Source organism: Stegostoma tigrinum, chromosome 3, assembly GCF_030684315.1.
Source record: "Stegostoma tigrinum isolate sSteTig4 chromosome 3, sSteTig4.hap1, whole genome shotgun sequence".
In the NCBI taxonomy this organism is placed as follows: Eukaryota; Metazoa; Chordata; class Chondrichthyes; order Orectolobiformes; family Stegostomatidae; genus Stegostoma; species Stegostoma tigrinum.
In genome coordinates, this window is record NC_081356.1 from 78,918,941 (window position 1) to 78,938,509 (window position 19,569).

The 19,569-nt window shown below is 38.4% G+C and overlaps 1 protein-coding gene across 2 annotated transcripts in view; it reads right to left on the reverse strand.

The window, feature by feature from the left end:
* Positions 1–19,569, reverse strand: part of mcc (MCC regulator of WNT signaling pathway) — a 166,312-nt gene that overhangs the window by 138,638 nt on the left and 8,105 nt on the right. For both annotated transcript variants that reach the window (XM_048526960.1, XM_048526959.2), the window contains exons 2-3: positions 15,630–15,877; positions 8,385–8,599 (exon numbers count right to left, since the gene is read on the reverse strand). In XM_048526960.1, the coding sequence (XP_048382917.1) occupies positions 8,385–8,599; positions 15,630–15,877 (463 nt within the window). The remainder of the gene's footprint in view (positions 1–8,384; positions 8,600–15,629; positions 15,878–19,569) is intronic.

Below are 19,569 nucleotides of genomic sequence, written 5' to 3' on the forward strand. Positions count from 1 at the left end.
ATCTACAAACCAGGTTAGCAAAGGTGGTGGCCATGGAAATAGTGGATGTGTTGTTTGTCATCTTCCAAAATTCTGTAGATTCTGAAACAGTTCCAACAGATTGTTCGATGGTAAATGTAACTCCCCTATTTTAAAAAAAAGAGGGAAGGAGACAACCATGTGTGACAGCCCGGTTAGCCCAATACGAGCAGCAGGGGAACATGCTGGAATCACTAATAAATAGATGTGAAAACAGACATTTTGAAAATACAAATTGTAGAGAGTCAGCATAGGTTCACAAAACAGAAATCATGTTTGGCAAAACTATTGGAGCTTTTAAGGATTAACTAACAGAATGGAAGGAGAAATGGTGGATGAGTTGCATTTGGATTTTCAGAAAGCTTTTGATACAAGTCATACAATAACTTTTTATGTGAGATATCAGAGCACATGGGGGATTGGTAGTCATATACTGTCATGGATTGTGAATCGATGAGCAGAATGGGAACACAGCAGCAATAAATGGGTCTTATTCAGAGTTGAAAGGCAGTAACAAGTGATGTACCACAGTGCTTGAACCTCAGTTATTCGCAAGATATAAACAATCTGGATGTGGGAATCAAGATTACTGATTATGCAAGAATGAAAAAACTAGATAGGATTGAGACTGATATTTGTATTGAGAAGATGATGCAAAGTGCTTTCAAGGTGATTTACACAAGTTCGGTCATCGAGCAAACACACGGCAGATGCAGTATTTCACATTGAGATTTTCAGTTTTGGAGATAAAAACCAAAAAGTATTATTTAAACTATGAGACTGTAAATGCTGATATACAAGAGACCTGGATACCCATGTACACCATTTACTGAAAGTAAGCATGCATGTGCAGGGAACAGTTAGGAAAGCAATTAATATATAGGCCTTCTTTGCAACAGGGATGAAGTACAGGAGCATGGCACTTGTAGTGCAGCTGTCCTGGAGCTTGGTGAGACCACACCTGGAGTGTTGTGTGCAATAATGGTGTCCTTACCAAAGAAGCTACATACTTGTCAGAGATGAATGCAGAGAAGGTTCAACTGACTGACTCCTTAAGAGGTAAATTTGTCATATGAGGACAGATTAAGTTCACAGAGCTTTTGCTCACTGAAATTTAGAAAGGAGGGGGTTTCTCGTCAATAAACGTAAAATTCTCAGAATGGACAGACTGTTGCAGGGATGACATTTTACCTGGTTGTTGGGTCTGAAATAAGGGGTCAAAGTTTCAGGAGATGGGGAAGGCCATTACAGACTAAAAGGTGAGAAATTTCTTCACCTACAGTAAGCTGAAACTGTGAAATTCTCCATCACGGACTACTGCAGAAGTCAAATCATCAAAAATATTTAGGAAGGAAACATGAGATCTTGAAGAGGTAAAAGGTGTTGAGAGGTATGTGAGGAGAAAGCAGGAGTATGGCACTGAGATACAGGATCAATGTGATCATGCTGAATGGCACAGCAGCTTGATGGGTCAAATGGCCAACTTCTGCTCCTATTTTCTACATTGTGCAGTCACTTGTGTGCACAAAAAAGATCAGATGCTTTGTATTGTATCTTCAGTTTTCTTGGGGTTAGCAAGTAATAAATTTATTCCTTAACTCCAAAAACCTTGATAATGTCTTTATGATGGTCACAGCAAAAATTGTCAACTACATTTGCATTGGACAGAGTATCAACTCATGCTAAACAGAACTTAAACCATTGTTATAAATAACCAAGGTGACTGAAAACGGGAACCAATTCACCCTTTCTTAGCTGGTCACAGCACCGCATGTGACAGTCCTTCTGTTGCCAAATCCAAGCTTTGCCCCATTTGCTTCCCCCAACTAACAAAGTATAAATGGGTATATTTAGGAAAGGTACTGCCCGAGTAATAATGCTCCTGGTTTCAATTAAGACAACAGAGCTGACAGTGAAACGTTCCTTTTCCTGAAAGGAGAGAACCATGCTCAAGCAATTCCTAAAAATTTTTTTGATTGGTTGAATGTGCATTTCACGTGTATTGATATTTTGCCGACTGATTTTTTTTTAATTGTTTGATGCATAGAATTCGTCTGAAGTGGTGCTTTCATGACAGCTAAAAGTTTATTCAAGTTAGAAACAAATATCTTTAATGTTAAGCTAAGATTAACAATCCTAGTTTGCTCACAAATGTTTGTGTTGTTTAGTGGGTGGGTCTACTAACATCGCACAACTCTTCCTGCTATTGTTTCAAAATTTACAGTTAACTACCGGTATCTAAAATGTCGAGCTCTATTTATTGTGAAGCACATTAAGCTCTTTTTTGCATTTTCAAAGTACAAGTTTGTTCTGTTGTAATAAGAATTTTATATCCAGGGACCTATCACTCTGAACTTTCTCCTTCATCATTCACAAAAACACACATTTCCACTCGGTAATTCTTCTAAGGTTTTCATTTCCATTATTTATACATTCAGTATAATATGTTATCACTGCAATCCCTTGAAATGGCCCTTTTATTCAGAACCGAAGATTTCATTGCAGACAAGAGGAAATTAGTTTGCACTAAGTTGTACCTTTAGATAACAAAATGTGGACTGCTGCCCCCTTTTGCCCAATTAAAGATGATACACTGGTACAAGAATTCTAATGACACTTAAGAGTATGATGAACAACTAATTTTGACGTAAAGTGATTTATTCCCATTTCTGAGGACATTATTCACAACAGATCAACCTACGATTCATCTGTATTGTACAGTAATGTATCAGTTAAATTACTGCACTGGTAATCCAATGGTCTGAACTGACAATCCAAAGAATTCAATTTTAAATTCTACCATGTAAACTCGTAGCTCTTGACACTTGAAATAGATCTGGGAATACAAAGCTGGTGCACATGAAGCTATCAAAAAGGCTCAAAATAGTTAAATAACATCCATGTGATTCACTAATTAGAATATTTCGGGCAAACAGTTCATTTTTTATTGTGGGCTGAAAAGGGGACTATGTTACAAAGCAAATAGTGTAGAAGGAATTACTCCATTTTTAAAAAAGAAAGCTACCATCACTTTTTGTAAATACTGTTTACACTGCTATTGATCTTCAGTAATCATTACCTACTGTTTGAATGGATTAGCACCAGGGATATATAAAAGGCGAAATTCAGCTTTCAGCTGGCAACAAGTAGCTTAGTCATCTATGGAGACATGGCCAGTTGTTGGCAAACGGCTTCTGGATGCCAACAACTGTGATTGGCTCCTAGGTAGCTGAACAGCTTGCATGCATAAGGTATTCAGCCAGAAGCCTTCAGATTTCTGAAAGGTTCTGTGATGTTTCTATTTCTATGTGCAACTAAAAAAAGACAAATTAAAGCCTGAAGAAAGCCCGTTTTTTTTCCCCTCATCAGTTGCTGTAGGCTGTGGCTTTTTTACTAGTAACTAAGTGACTTTGCACTTTGTGAATCAGTTACTCTGTGCCTTCAGCTCGGAAGTGAGAAAACCGGAGCAATGACAAACTGTAAGCCCTGACAAGCAAGAGGATCATCTCAGCAAATCCTGTGGATAATGGCCATTGAACTGTCTTCCCAGTTTTCCCTCCATCTATAACACAAGTGTTTTTTTTAATCTTTCTGTAAGAATTTGAGGCATGTTGAAAGTTTTAACAAGCAGAATTGTGTCCACAGCTCATAGTCATTCACCTGTAGCTAGGATCTACCTACTTGTAACAAATACTAATTCTTAAAGTTAAAAACCTGGTCTGTGCTTTGTTACAAATAAATAAACTACTGCAGAAATTCAACCAATCTGGCAGCATCTGGAGACAAAACAGTGTTAATGTTGAGTCCAGTGACCATTCTCCAGAATTCATTGGACTCAAAATGTTAATTCTTCTCTCCAAAGATGCTGCCAGATCTGCAGAATTCTCCAGTAATTTATTATTGTTTGTTTTAAGATCCCCATCATCTGCAGTACTTTGCTGTATGCCTGTGCTTTCTGCTGGGCTGGATCTAAAACGTCAAACATTGTTGAATTTTGCATACTTTGATAAAATGTTTTAACTTGTGATGGTTCCAGAAGTGCAAGGTTTCATTTCTAGGACACTTAACTCAATGATGCCACGGCTAGGTCTAAATGAGCAAGGAAGCCATTCAATAATCTCAGGAAAATTAGTTATGGGCAATAAATATCAGCCTTGCAAAGGAAGCCTAGATTCCATAATGAGAAGTTTTTTTTAAAGTCTTGAACAAAACAAAATACTCTATCTCCTATTTGATGATAACTAAACTGACCACTTATTTGATCTACGCTTTGCTCCATATATTGTGGGTAGAAAACCAAAGTCCTACCATTTAAACAGGTTTACTGACAAGTTCGCAATTAGAATACCCTCTGCGTAAGAAAGTCTTGTTGTGTTTTAAATGTGCACGGCAGAGGGAAAATGGGCTGGAATAATGTGAACAGTTCTGAAATCTGCCTGATACAGGCCTGGTGGGTTTTTTCCCTAAAATGATTAAAGCCAGGTTGTTGCTGGAAAGAAGATTGACACCTGAAGACAATGGCAGCAACACCCACATTCACAGTGATTGAACTGCTAATTGCCAAATTTGCAGGTCTTCATATATCACTTCTGAGTTATGTTTTAAACTGCTTATTTACCTCCATGATAGTCCCTAGCTCTAATCAGTATTTCTCCTGGATACAAGGTCCACAGGATTAATATTCCCACACAGATGGGGTTTGAGGAGGAAGAGGTTTCTCTGATATCCCTGAAACCTCTCTCAGACAGTGTGCCAGGATCCGGGAAACATTGGAGGTTGGCTTCTTCACTGAACAACAATGTGGGTGAAAGCATGCACGCTGATTTGATATTAGAGACAGTACGAAATGCAGATGCTGGAGAATCTGTGATAACAAGGTGTAGAGCTGGATGAACACAGCGGGCCAAACAGCATCAGTTTCCCACCGGAAGAGTGGGATGCTCTTTGGAAGGTTACTGTGTACCTGCTAGGTCAAATGGCCTGCTTCCACATAAAGAATCCTATGATTTTAAGTGATTTAGCATGGCCACTGGCAACAAATTAATGCAGCCAATAATATCAATAAATTAACAAGACCTTTACAAAGAGATATATTTGCGTTAGTTAGCAAGCTCACTGTGAGGGAGCCAACAGATAAAGTTGCAAATCAATATACTAAACTCAAAAGGATTCACAACAGAGGAAGCAGTTATGGAAAAACAAGAAAAAAAATGCAAGGTGACAAACATTAGATAATATTTAACACAGGCAAGCATCAAGTGCAGCAGTAAGTCTGTAAAAATATGCCATTTAATCCCACTCCCACATCAAGGCCTACTCACTCAACATAGTAATATTCTGTCCTTCATGCCTGCTACATTCAATAAGATCATGATATCAATGCAATTTTGTGCATAGCCCCAATACCCTCTTACTTCCCTTAGCCAAGAATCAAGCCTATGCTTGTTCATCAACTCTGGTCTCCCAATGTCAAATTGCCTCAGATTTAAAATGCGGAACAAATTATTTGCCCACTGAAAACAAAAACACATTGAACAAGATCTACTTGCTTGCTAGGAAATTAGGGATGTTTCAAATTAAATGGACCTGTAATATGATAACAAATGTAAAGTTTTTTTTAATTTTTCTGTATTTTTGACTGTGGACTCAAGTGAAAAGAGAACTATTTTAAAACCAAGAATTGCTGAAGAATTATTGCTTTTTTTTAAAACAAGTAACATGACAGACACTGCACGCATTGCTTACATAACAGGTGGTACAACAGGAGGAGGAAAAAGTGCAGAAAAGTTAGAGCCAAGGGTGTGCATAAATGGAGATTCAGGCTGCAATGAGTAGCTGACTAGTGTATGGACCAGCAGTTATCAATGACAAAAGCTTTCTTGCCTGCAAACAAATAGGTAATTGAATCATATGTAGCCGAACAGCTTGGGCTGTGAAAAAGATGGGAAGAAGCCTTCAGATCTCTATCAGCTCAAAAGCTCTCTGCTCTAAGCCTAAAGTAAAGCAGTTTCTTTATCCTTCTGCAGCTATAACCTATGGCTTAAGAGGTCTCTGCCTTATAATTAGTCAGTGTGTACTAACCCTGTGCCTCCAACAAACCACTAAAACCACCCAGAGGAGGAAGACCAAGGACCAGCTGTGAACAGAGACCACTGAACTGCTTTTCTAGTTTTCCCTCCACTCATCTCTCTCTCTCTCTCACACACACACACACACACACACACACACACACACACACACACACACACACACACGTGCGTTCAGGGGAATTTATACAAGAGTTAGAGCTTTATTTAAAAAAAAGTTATATGTTGATGGTCTGTAATGGTTTACAAATAAATTCTAGCTATAGGTAAAGTACAGAAACCTGATTCATGCTTTGTTAAAGAGATAACAAGGTGTAAACTGGATGAACACAGGTTTTGTTAACCTAGGTCTAAAGGACAAAAAAGTGAATTGGGTATTTGCATATTTTTAAAATCTTTACTTTTTGTGACAACTCCTGGAATAGCTGGGGTTGATTTCCAGCATGGAAACCCTTTGAGGTATAACAGAAAGAAAACATTAGTAAGCCTGAGGATTGGACTGGTTTTAAAAAGAATTGCCAATAATTTAATACAAGCTCTGTTCACAGCTGGTCCTTGGTCTTCCTCCTCTGGGTGGTTTTAGTGGTTTGTTGGAGGCACAGGGTTAGTACACACTGACTAATTATAAGGCAGAGACCTCTTAAGCCAAAAAGTTATAGCTGCAGAAGGATAAAGAAACATTACAGACAGGAACATAAAAACAGGTTACAAGAGCTTTTAGAAGTATAACCGAAATGAAAACATTCTTTCCTGCCATATAAGGCACATTTCCTGAAACCACTTATTAGGAACAAAGAAAAATAGTAAATATAACAAGCTTACAATGTTACTTTAACATAAACGTCAACCTAAAACACTACAAAACTCCGACCAAGAGTGCCAAAAGAACTGAGAACTGAAGAAAAAGCCCTGCTATGCGCATAATACATAATATGTACGAAGACTATGTCAAGTTTGGATGTACCAAGCATATCAAGGTCTGAAAGGGTACATCAAAATCATGAAATGTTTTCAATTTTGGGAACATATGTGAACATTGCCCCAGTAAATACATTTGTTTGTGATTTTAAAATGCATCCGGTCCATTTTAAACACTGCAAAGTTTAAATCTTAAAACAAAGAGAATTTTCAAAAGATAATTATGCTTCTTAAAAGGATTTCAAAGATCTCTCAATTAGATTGGGGTACATAATTTGAGAAATGTTTCATCTTAATCAACTCTTAACGCTTTTGCAGACGTCACCCAACCTCCCCCAATATTTCCAATTCATTCCTAACACTGTCCCTTTAATTCAGCCCAGGAAACATCTATCTCCTGTTCAAAATGCTACTGTCCCCCTCACTTCAATGTGGGGACCTTCAGTCTCTACAACTTACCTCTGGCTGCTAATTTATTTTCACTTTTATTCAAGTTGGCAATCTTCATCACCCATTCCTAGGCAAAATAATACTTTCCTTCTAATATCATGACTCTTCTCAAATTATAGATTTCCCAAATCTAAATCAGTGGTTCTGGGCTTTTACCCCATTTCCTTTACCTTTCCAAAATTAATTTACTCCCATCGCTGCAGCATTAATCCTACCAAAATTCTGGCGAAAATTATGGCTATTACATACGAAAGAACTTCAACCTGGCACACCAATCATAACCCCGCTGCCCCGAAAAAAAAACAAACACACAATCCCAGGATAACAAAGTGTGAAGCTGGATGAACACAGTAGGCCAAGCAGCATCACAGGAGCACAAAAGCTGACGTTTCGGGCCTAGACCCTTCATCAGGGGGAGCTCTGATGAAGGGTCTAGGCCCGAAACGTCAGCTTTTGTGATCCTGTGATGCTGCTTGGCCTACTGTGTTCATCCAGCTTCATACTTTGTTATCTTAGATTCTCCAGCATCTGCAGTTCCCATCATCTCTGAACACAATCCCAGGATATCCTGACAGTTAGAATTTATGCCTAATAGAACAATAATCAAATATCAAATTCACCAGACAACAGAAACTTAAATACTTTTAAAATTGTCGTTGTTCCTATTTACAGGCTTATATTCCAAAGGTACACCACCTGGTGTGGCCAACATGCAACTCCAGGCACACAAGCTGATTGACTTAACTGCCCTCTGGAAAATTAGGGATGAGCAATAGATGCTGGCCTAGCAGCGATGCCTACATCTCATGAATGAATAAAAACAAAAATCAGGCTACATACATATTTGGAGAATTTATTCTTAGAGGGCAGGAGAAGAAAGCTACATATAACTAATGATAGTACAGCACTCACTGTGTTGGCTAGCTCCAAGTAACTGCCACTCATGGGATGGCTTAGGCTTGAAGCCTGCGCCAAGAGTTTTTGCAGTGCGACTTGCTGATCCAGGCTAGCTGCTCCACATTCTAATAGTTTCTGAAGCACTGGATGACTATTATGTAGTTCTGGACTCTGAAGGTCTCGAGCTCCAGAATCATACTCCCAGCTCTCCCTGGCTCCTGACATTGCACCTAGAAAAAAAAGCACTTTATAAACTTTGAAATTAAAAGTGCATGCAAGAACAACACATTAGTCGAAACAAGCATAAATTTGGATTTTTAAAGGAACTAGGGACTAAGCTATCAGAGGGAGTACGAACTAGTTCACAGCTCAAATGAGCGATTTAGGGAAGAAACTGAGAAACATTTGTCAAATTGAGGACTGAAGTGAAGAAACAAGGTGATTATTAAATATTTCAGAGAGTTACATGGAACATTTGGTGTGATTGATGTTAAGAATTGAGGGAAGTCTGTTTAATGAACAAGACAAGTAAACAATTAATAAAAGGAAAATACTGTGGATACTGAAAAGTTAAAAAATGACTTCTGGACCATAAATTTGTGCACACAATGTCAACAAAGGTTGAGTAAATGACAGCGTTTGCATTCAACTGTGTCTTTACAACCTGGACAGTCTTAAGATCCTCTGCACATACGCCTCCTTTCAAATTTTGCCAGTTATTTCTCAATACCATTCAAGACTAAAGATCAATTTTGCAGTCTTGATAGCCACTATCTATAACATTTAAATGCTTCGTTTTGTGTAAGAGTCTACACTGGACACGATTCATAGTTGTGATCTCTCATTATTCTATGGCTCAATCACAACCTTCTGTACTGCTTTTCAGTGTGCAATTCACATACAATCAGTTTTGTCTACTGTTGCTCCACAGTATTTAAAAACATGAAGCATTAAGTCTACTGATCTCCTCGGGAATGGAAAATGAGTGATTAAAATGTGACAGATTTATAAAAGATGAAGAACAAAACAACAAACTTGATGTTTACTTCAGTAAGACTGACTTCAAGCAAGACTTAATTAAGCACAGTAAGTTGTGATAAACTGGTAACAGATACATTGGTAAACAAAAGGAGATACTCGTAGAACCACAAAATACAAGACCAGTGCATACATCTATTAATTCTTCCAATCAACTTGTTCAGAGACATTCATTACACACCTCTGGAGCAGGAAGAACTTGAACCCAGGCATCCTGGTTCTATAGTAGGGACACTTCTAATGTGTCACAAGGGCCCTTGACTTTCATGTTAAATTCCACTGGTATAGACAGACAACCATGGTCAATAATCAAGGTTCTTGATGAGCAACAGTTGCTGGTCTAGCAGCAATGCTTACATCCCATGAAAGAATTATATTAAAAAACGAGCTACATACCTATTCTGACAATTTATTCTTAAAGAGGGCAGGAGGAGAAGGCTACATATAACTAATGAGAGCACAGCACTCGCTGTGTTGGCTAGCTCCAAGTAGCTGCCACTCATGGCTCGGCTTAGGCTTGAAGCATCATTACTGCAACCTATTTTAAGGTGGTTTAAGGAAGCATCTACGATTTAAACTTCCAAAAGGAATTTCATCGGCTCATTTTTCTAAGATCTCGTAAGGAACCTAAACATCAAGAATTGGAGGCAGTCTGAGACCTCAACCTATTATTTTTGATCACGATCTATATAAAAGAGTAGAAATATTTGTAAAAGTTGCAAAATTTGCCAATGACACCAAGATGGAAACACAACAAATACATAAACTGGGTTAGTAGTAATCTAAGGGGCAGGTGCTCTTAGATTGCATTCAGGAAAATTTCAACAGGAGTATGTGTAAAATTCAACAAGTAAGGAGACGTTGATGGACCTGATTCCTGGGAATGAGGTGGGCCAAGTGGATCAAGTGACATTGGGGAACAGTGTGTCATAAATTTTAGGATGACAATGGAAAATGACACTGGTCAATCAGAATGAGAATCAACTGGTCCACAGAGCAGGTATCAATGGAGCAAGAACGGTCCTGGGTCAAGGGTTGGTAGGAACAACTTGTAACTGAACCGCTGCATTTCATGAGGCATAGGTACACCGCCCACACACCAGAAAGTGGGCATTCCGCGATTTTGACCCATTGACAACATATTTCTAAATCAAGGCCGTTTGTCACTTAGAAGGGACCTTACAGATTTTAGCACTCCTTTCTAGATTAGGTGCGTGCAACAGGCAACTCAAAAGCCATAATACACACGAACCCCCATCACCAAGCAATCCTACCAAGCCCACCACAGAAGTTATAAGCACAGGAAATAGAATTTGAAAATGTTCCTCTCGTCAAGGACCATTTCACTCCATGTTAACTCATGAGTCGATGAACCAAATGTGCAAGTGAAACAGTTCCTGACTAGAAGAGCAGCAAGTTGTGCAAACAAGCAGCTTTGCCAGCCTGCATTTGCACCCACATACAAAATTTTCTAGATCATTTTGCATCCTCCTCAATTCACTTTCCTATTTAACTTTGTATCATCACAATACATAGTCTCTCCCTTCATTCAAGTCATTAATTGACATTACAAATAGTTGAAGCCATAAAAAATTCTTGTAGTACCCCACTAGTTACAATTTGCCAGAACTGATCCATTTATCCTGACTCTTTGAGTAATAGGAAACAATCTTCTATCCATGCTAATATGAGCTCTAATACCATGAACTCTTAACGTTGTATGTGGCACCTTACTGCATGCCTTTTAGGAGCCAAATACACTAAATCTACTCATTTCCATGATCAAACTAGCTTGTTACATCAAAGAGTTCAAATAAATTTCAAGCATGATTTCCCTTTCACAAAATCATGTTAATTCTGCTTGATTTAGAAAATGATTATGCAATGTCCTGCTCATAATGGATTTCAGCATCTCCATACTGACAGGTGTTTGAAAGTAGCCTATATTTTCCTGGTTTTCTGTCTCTACCTTTTATTGAATTTAAAAAAAGGTCTCACATTTGTAGTTTTGCGCTGCTCTTGGATCATTCCAAAACCCAAAGATTTTTTGAAGATTACAACCAAAGCATTCACAATTTCTACAACAACTTCCTTTAAGACACTACCATACAGTCCAGGAGATATAATATTAACAGTCATATTAACTTACAGTACGTTTTCCCAATAATGTGATTCTTTTCAGTTCCACGCTCTTTTTAGTCCTTTGATTTTCTACTGTTCTTGAGTTGCATTATATTTTCTTCCAATTAAGTCAGAAGAGATTTAAAATAGTAATAGTGACTTGCAGATAAAGTGCCAGAGTTGAAAACACAGCTCACGCATGAATGAAAATGGATGCTACACTGGGGGAAAATATACAATAAACTAAGATGAACAGGTTGAGATAGAACCAGAGCATGTCATGCCACCCTTAAAACTTTTTGCCATTACATTAGCTAATGGTTGATCTGTAGCTTAACTTATTCACCTTATCAATGTATCTACCTAATCAAAATCTACATATTGCTGTATTCCTTTAAAATTTCAACTAATCCACTATCCATAGCTTTTTAAAAGGGATGCAGGTTCAAGGTTTCTACCACAAGACACTTCTAATTTCACTCCCAAATCATCTAGTTCTCATGCTATAGATTAATTCCTGTGATGAGTGGGCTCTACTAAAAGTACAGTTGAATGGACATACATTTGCTGAAGCCTAGGAGAGCTGACCTGACTGAAAGCCATGCATCTTGAGGACTTGATGAGGTAAATGCAAAGAGACTGTTGCCCCTCTTTGGAGATTTCAGAAGTGAGTATCACAGCCCCAAGATAAGCACTGACTATATTGGACTTCAGAGTTAAGAAATTTCTTCAGAAGAATATATAAAATTTCCTACCCAGAGGAATGTGAATGCTATATCATTGAATAAACTCAATGTCAACATTATTTTAGAAGGAAATTTGAAATTAAGGGGTTTGAATGGAAAAGTGCAGTTCGGTTCAGAGGTCTACCATGATTCTATTGAATACAAAGGTTTAAAGGACCACATGGTCATCTATTTGTGTTATGTTCTGGATTTTGCACACAAGAGGAAATACTTTAATTAGGTCATCTTTCAGTTTTTTTAAAATACAAGGTAATACTAGTCACCTGTTCTGAAAAACAAACAGAGATTCAGTTCCGCTCTATAGACACTTACAGACCTCTGAATAGTTAGTGTTTTGTTCTTTAAATTTCAACCATTCAATGCCATAAATAATTCCAGTACGTATGTTGGAACCCCCTCCTAGGGTAAATCTATCGTTCCTGGAGCTCATTGCTCAAAACTGAAGCATTGTTCCAGATGGAACTGACCAATACTCTCTACAAGTATAATATAACTGCCTCACTTTATTACAGAAGAGGAAACTTAGTTTATCTTGAAACCCGTCACAGAACTTGCTTATATAAATAGAATTTTCAATATTTGATCTTCGTGCATTCGATTGCAAGCAAAATCAGTTAATTCATTGGTTATATCTATTCCAATGGTGTTAAACGGCAAAAAAAATACTTGAGGCAATGTTTGCTCTTACAAACTGCAAGGCAACCATGCATGCATATTGCTGCACTGTGTGCAAAATCGTTGCGATACTAAAGCAAGACCAGGACAGAAGTTGGGTGAGGGAGATGGACAGGAGAGAGAATGGACAGAGCCTGTACCCAGGCCTGAATTAGCCAGGTGTCTCCTCCTAACCATCCCAATCTGCCTCTTCAATCATGGTCATGTCTGTTACTGTCCATGTGTGGTTTAGGGGGGAAATAACATGCATGCTCTGCAGCATTAGCAAACATTGCCATATGTAAGCAAGCAGGTAATCGTTGGTTCCTTAAACGCACATTTTTGCGAGGGTTGGAGGACAGAATTCATTATGGAAACTATAGATGAACACAAACATTCTGTTAAAATTAGTAGTCTTTTTTGTTAAAATGAATTCCAAGTCACAAGCAAGGGAACCAGTCAATTCAAATCCTGTTTCAAGCCCACGAATTGAAATTACAGGAGTTGCTTTGCTGAAAGGAGATAAAAAGTCAAAGCTTTTCATCTTGCATCATGAGGACAGGAACACAAGAAACAAACGTCAAAAGGGAACACAATATTTTACAGCATGAAAAGATGGTGCTGATAAATTGAACCATGGAAGTGCAGCAGGAACTGTTGACTGTCGATCTTAATAAGCATTAAACGCAAACCACACTGGTAAACTGATTGATCAGAGCACTACAATGGGAAAATGCAGCAACTACTGTCAATCTCCATGAATCTTTCCTCAATGAGAAAGGTGCAATGCATGGATAAATTCCCACTGCTCACAAAGAACAGGATCCTGCACATGAATGCAAGTAGCTTCTAACTAATGAAAATTAATCATAATGGAGGTATCAGAGGTAATGTATTAACATGGATAGAGAATTGGTTGGCAGGCAAGTAGTAGAGAGTTGGAATAGACAGGTCCTTTTTAAATTGGCAGGCAGTGATGAGTGGGTTCAGAGCTGGGACCTCAACTGTTCACAATATACATTAAAGATTTAGTCAAGGGAATTGAATGCCATACCATAATCATAGAATCCCTACACTGTGGAAGCAGCAAAATATGAATAAATATTACGTTACCACTTTGGTCACCAAAACAGGAAGGCAGATTATCTGAATTACAGCAGTTTAAGAAACTGTGAGGTGCAACAAAATATTCACATTTTGTACTTGCTAACGATTTGCCCACTCAGCCAGAGTGTCCAAGTCACCGTGCAAACTTTTAGCATCGTCCTCACAGTGCACACTAATACCCAGTTTAGTTCATCTGCAAATTTGGAGATATGCTAAATCGCCCATAGTGTCTAGGATGGGAAATGCAGGGGTAGGGTAGGGCGTGGGTCTGAGTGAGGTGCTTTTTGGAGGGTCAGTATGGAGTAATGGGCCGAATGACCTGCTTCCACACTGTAGGGATTCTATGATATGATTATGGCATTCAATTCCTTCGTGTCATGGCCAAAGAGTTGCTGAAGGTTGACATGCAGGTGCATTAGGCAGTGAGGAAAGTTAATGGTATGGTCTCCTTCATAGTGAGAGGATTTGAGTAATACAGTAAGGATATTTTGCTGCAGTTATACAGGGCCTTGGTGAGACCACACCGAGCATTGTGCACAGTTTTGGTCTCCTAGTCAGAGGAAAGACATTGTTGCTATTGAGGGAGTCCAGAAAAGGTTCACTGGGCTAATTCCCAAGATAGCAGGACTGGCACATGAGGAAAGTCTAGATCAGTTGGGCTTGTATTTGCTGGACTTCAGACGAAAAGTGGGGGTGGGGGGGGGGGGGGGGCGGAGGAGATCTTAGAAACAAAATACTTATGGGGACAGATAAAGCTATATGCTGGAAGAATGATCCCAATAATGAGGAAGTCCGGAACAAGGAGTCACCGTCCAAGAATGTGGGGTAAACCCTTCACAACTGAGATGATCAAGAATTTCTTCACTCATTGTGAACCTGTGGATTTCTATCCCACAGGATGCTGTCGGGGCCAGTTCATTAAATATATTCAAAAGGGAGCCAGGTGTGGCCCTTGTGGCTAATGGGATCAAGGGGTATGGGGAGAGGGCGGGAATGGGAAACTGGGATTACACGATCAGCCGCGGTCATATTGAATGGCCAAATAGCCTTCTCCAGCACCTATTTTCTATGTTTCTAATAACACTAGCCTGCCTCAACCTTAAACATCCAAATGAAATTATTAGCACATTCAGGATTATTTGGTAAATTACTGTCCAACAGCAGAATCACATCTTATATGGGACACGGCATTCTGAAGTTTGCAAGCATGGACTGGCTGAGTGCAGCTGGTATACAGCCCGCTGTGAACAAAGCATCATTTACTGCTCCACATTTCAGATTTAGACATTTCCTTAAGTCACTGTCTACAAACATTCCTAACACAAGTCCTATAGGCAGACAATACTTAACAAGACACTTCCATTAAAGCTGTAATAATTATGGTAGACTCAAGACAAGGTTAGGACGAGAATCCAAGAGTAGCATTACATTACATTCATGACATTCACTAATCATTGCAACACATCATGCATGTCTCAAGGTATTGTAATAAAACAACAAATTCAACTGTGATGGATCTTTCCATGTTGCACAGAAAGAACTAGAAATTATGCAAAAGTAAAACTAATGTTTTTCATTTATACAACCTACATACCAAGGCTGTTATCGCTACTAGTTGGCCACGAAGCTATGCGATCACGTAATTTTCTTTTCTTGCAAGACTCATGCGACTTCACAGAGAGTTCACCTTCTTCCTTCCTTATTTCAGATACCAACTGCATACGGCAGCGTGCAAAATCCTCAAAGGAGATTTTCCCATTCTCATCTGCTCCCAACTGATGCATAATCTCTGCTACTGATTCCTCCATGTTTAGCTGTCGACATACCATAAGCAAGTCATTTCTGAAGAAAGATAAAGAAATAATCAAACTATCATATCCTCATAAATTTTCTGTGAACGCTATTCCTTAACTTTGTCAAGTGCAGCATTGTTAAAGTGCTATACTGAAAAAAATGGTTACTATAAAGATACCAGTTACTTTCTTCTGAAATCACAGCAATGCTACACATTAGAGATTTTTCTACTGTGTGCATTTGAACTTATAAATTCAAGTGACAGTTTCTACTCAAACATTTAAACAATGACAGAATGATACTGTCCTCCTTACAGTTTGCATTCCCACCTAACTTTGTGTACTCAAACAAACTAGCAATACATTAAATCATTGGCATTTGAATAATTAATATAAATTGCAAATAGCCAAGGGCCATCAATAGTCCTTGTGTCCCTTTAGTGTTTACAACCTGCCAATTTGAAAATGCCCCATTTACCCCTGCCGATTAACCAATTAGTTTATGTTAATACTTTTGCATCATTCAACTGCATAAGCCCACATCTTGCAGATTGGCTTTTTGTGTTGTAACTCAAAAATGCTTTGCAAATTCAGGTATACATCTAGTGGTTTCTGTTTATCTATCGTACAAGTAATATCTTCAAAAAACAACATACATTTGCCGTACCTAATTACCCTTCCATAAAATCACGTTCATGTTTTCTGTTCATACTGTAATTTTCTTAGTGTACTTTCAAGATTACCTCAGTAACAGATCTTAGCATTTTCCTAATTAAACTAAAGGCATTCAAATGTTTAGTGTGTCCTGATAACTCAGTTCTCAGTAACAAATTTGGTTAAGCCAAGTTTTATTTTCATGTATATAATCTGAAAATGCAAATTTGTCCAAAAGCTTATTTTTTCCACCAAGTGATTATGTTTTTCTTTTAGCAGATAAGACACAGATATAACAATGGAAGACAAAACTACTTAAAACACAAAACAAATATCTTTGCAGATTGGATAACTGGTATTAAGCACCATACATAAAACTTACAAAATTGGGTAAACGTCTTTTTAGGTCATCTTTTAAGCAACATAAACAAGGGCTTTGTCCAACAGTCAAATGAAATCCAAAAATGCACACAGCAAGTATTAGCCAATTTGTTGAGACACCAGATGCTGGCATTCAAAACATTTTGATCCTCCAAAATACAAAAACAAACCTCGCTAAAATCATGGGGTTACTTAAACACTACGTATCAATATAAACAAACAGCATGAAAGGTTACTATTTTGAAAAATCATCAGCAAACAAGGCAAAAACTTCTAAATATCATCACAACAGTCTATTTCAGTTGCTCAATGCCTCGCACCAAGATATAAAAGGCGCCAAAAGTAAAACATGTATGGACTACAAAATTGATGCTGAATATACACACGAGTATAGCATATCATAACTAACAAAGGGGTTCAAGTTAAACATTCAGGACATGCAAAAATTTGGATTTGAGAATCTGGGAAAAATGAGGCTGTCTAGTTCATGGCTATTTAGAGTAGAGGAAGTCCATCCTATGACAATGGGACAATAAACTAAACCTCTACACTTCATGATCGCCTATAAAGGCGAAGTAGGCCATTCAATGAGACCATGGCTTACCTGATAAACCTGAACTCCACCTGCCTGATTTATTCCCTAAAACCCTCTATTCCCTAACTGATTAAAAACAGGCTCTCTACATTCGGAAGGAATTGCTGCTCATGTCGGTCTTAAATGGGTGATCCCTTACATACCCTCAGATCCTAGACTCTCCCATAAGGAGAAGCAATTTCACTGCATCTACTTGAGTAAAAGCAAAATACTACAGATGCTGGAAAAACCTGAAATAACTACACAGTTACTATAAATCAGAAACAAAAATAGAGATTGCTGAAAAGCTGAGCCGGTCTGGCAGAATATGTGGAAAGAAATCAGAGTTAACATGATGTGGCCAATAAGGCAAAGTAAAGTTGCCAATATCCTAATAATGGATTACAGCTCTGCTTTTTCACTAGACAGAGATGACTGGTGAACGCTTAACTTGAGGGTTAACACACAAGTAAGGGGAGAGGTCGAGAAGAAGAATCCTTCATGGTAAACCTAGCCGGAGCAGGAATCGAACCCATGTTACTGATATCACTGTGTATTGCAAGATAGCTGCCCAGGCTGAGTGAAACAACCAATAAACACTCACAAAGTAAATGCATGCAGGAACATTAAATAAGAACTTTAAACTTATCTTTAGCAAGAAAGATACTTCCAAAGACAGTGAAAGCGGTTGACATAGTCAGAAGTAATAACTGATAAACAGTAGGCTGCCTCAAAGCTGAAAGGTCATTTAGGCCAGATAAGATGCATAGAAGGACACTGATGGCATGAAAGCAGGAAATCAGAGACATATGCCATGTTATCTCAAACATTTCACTTTCATTCAAAAACAAGGTGTACAAGCAGAAGCCCAGGAAGTCTGTGAATGAGGGGGCTTCTGTTTTAAATGTAAACTATTTTTGTTTTTGTTTTGTTTCTTTTCTATCTCTCTTCCTTTGTTCATTTTTTTCTTTTAAATTTTAAATTTACTTATGTATTGGTGAAGAGCTCAGTTGTGGTAATGGCACTTATCAGTAGGCCCAGAAGCATAGACTCAAATAAGCCTAGCAGCCCGGACTTGTGACAGCAACGGAGGTGCATTCCGGTTCCCAGCGGCTTCTGCTGAGGCAGTCCTAACACTAGCTCAACATCAAGTTCATCTTTCCTTCTTCTGGTGACTTCAGATGAGGAAGGGAGGCCATTGCAACAGAGAATGCGGTGGGGATGCGTCGGCTGAAGACCAGGTGGGTTAAGTCCCAGGTTTTTGAGGCTTTTGCAGCATCTTCACAGAGGCATGGCTCGCCCAGTGTAGCCTGGGTTTCCTTTAGACAGTTCCAGCATTTTGACAGCATCAGACTAACTTTCCTTGCAACAGCTTCAGTCAGTCTGCAATTCCATGCAGTGTTTTCTTTGACATCATGGTGAGTCCAGCCCAGGATTCCAAGAGAGTTCCAAAAGCCCACAGCCGTGAAGTGGATAAAGTGGACTTTGTCTTAAATTGTCTTTTATCCCCCCCCCCTTTATTATATTGTCATGGAAGGGCTATTATTCTGAACTTTTTATCTCTTTATTTTTCTAATGTATTATCATGATTTTGTACTTTTGAAGCTCTTTAATGCTGGACTTTATTTCTTTATTTTCTCATTTATTTTCCTAAGAATTCATATTCAATAATCTGTACCTAGGTGCCTTTGTACCCAAGGTGGTGCCATAAGTGACGACTTGTAAAGTTTTCTCTGTACTCATGTGATGATATGTGATTATAAAGATAATTCAATTCAATTTTTTGTAATCAATCTGCTCAAAGACGTTATTGCACACCTCTGGAACATATGGGAGTTGAACCCAGGCCTCCTAGTCCAGGGATAGAGGATGCTAACACTGCACAAGACTGTCCCAAAGGGAGAGTTTATAAGTCGTTCAGAACTTTCAGTAGCAGTGTTAATGCGAAACTGTTTATAATTGTGCATCTATAGCTAGAATTAATTACCTGCATTAAATAGTGATTCTTGTAAATACAGAAATTTGGTCCATGTTTCTATCAATTCAAGACTGAAATATCAAGTGGATTGGGATTTTCTTTTAAAAACTATAATTTTGTGGCAGTTCTGGGAATAGCATTGATTTCCAGCACA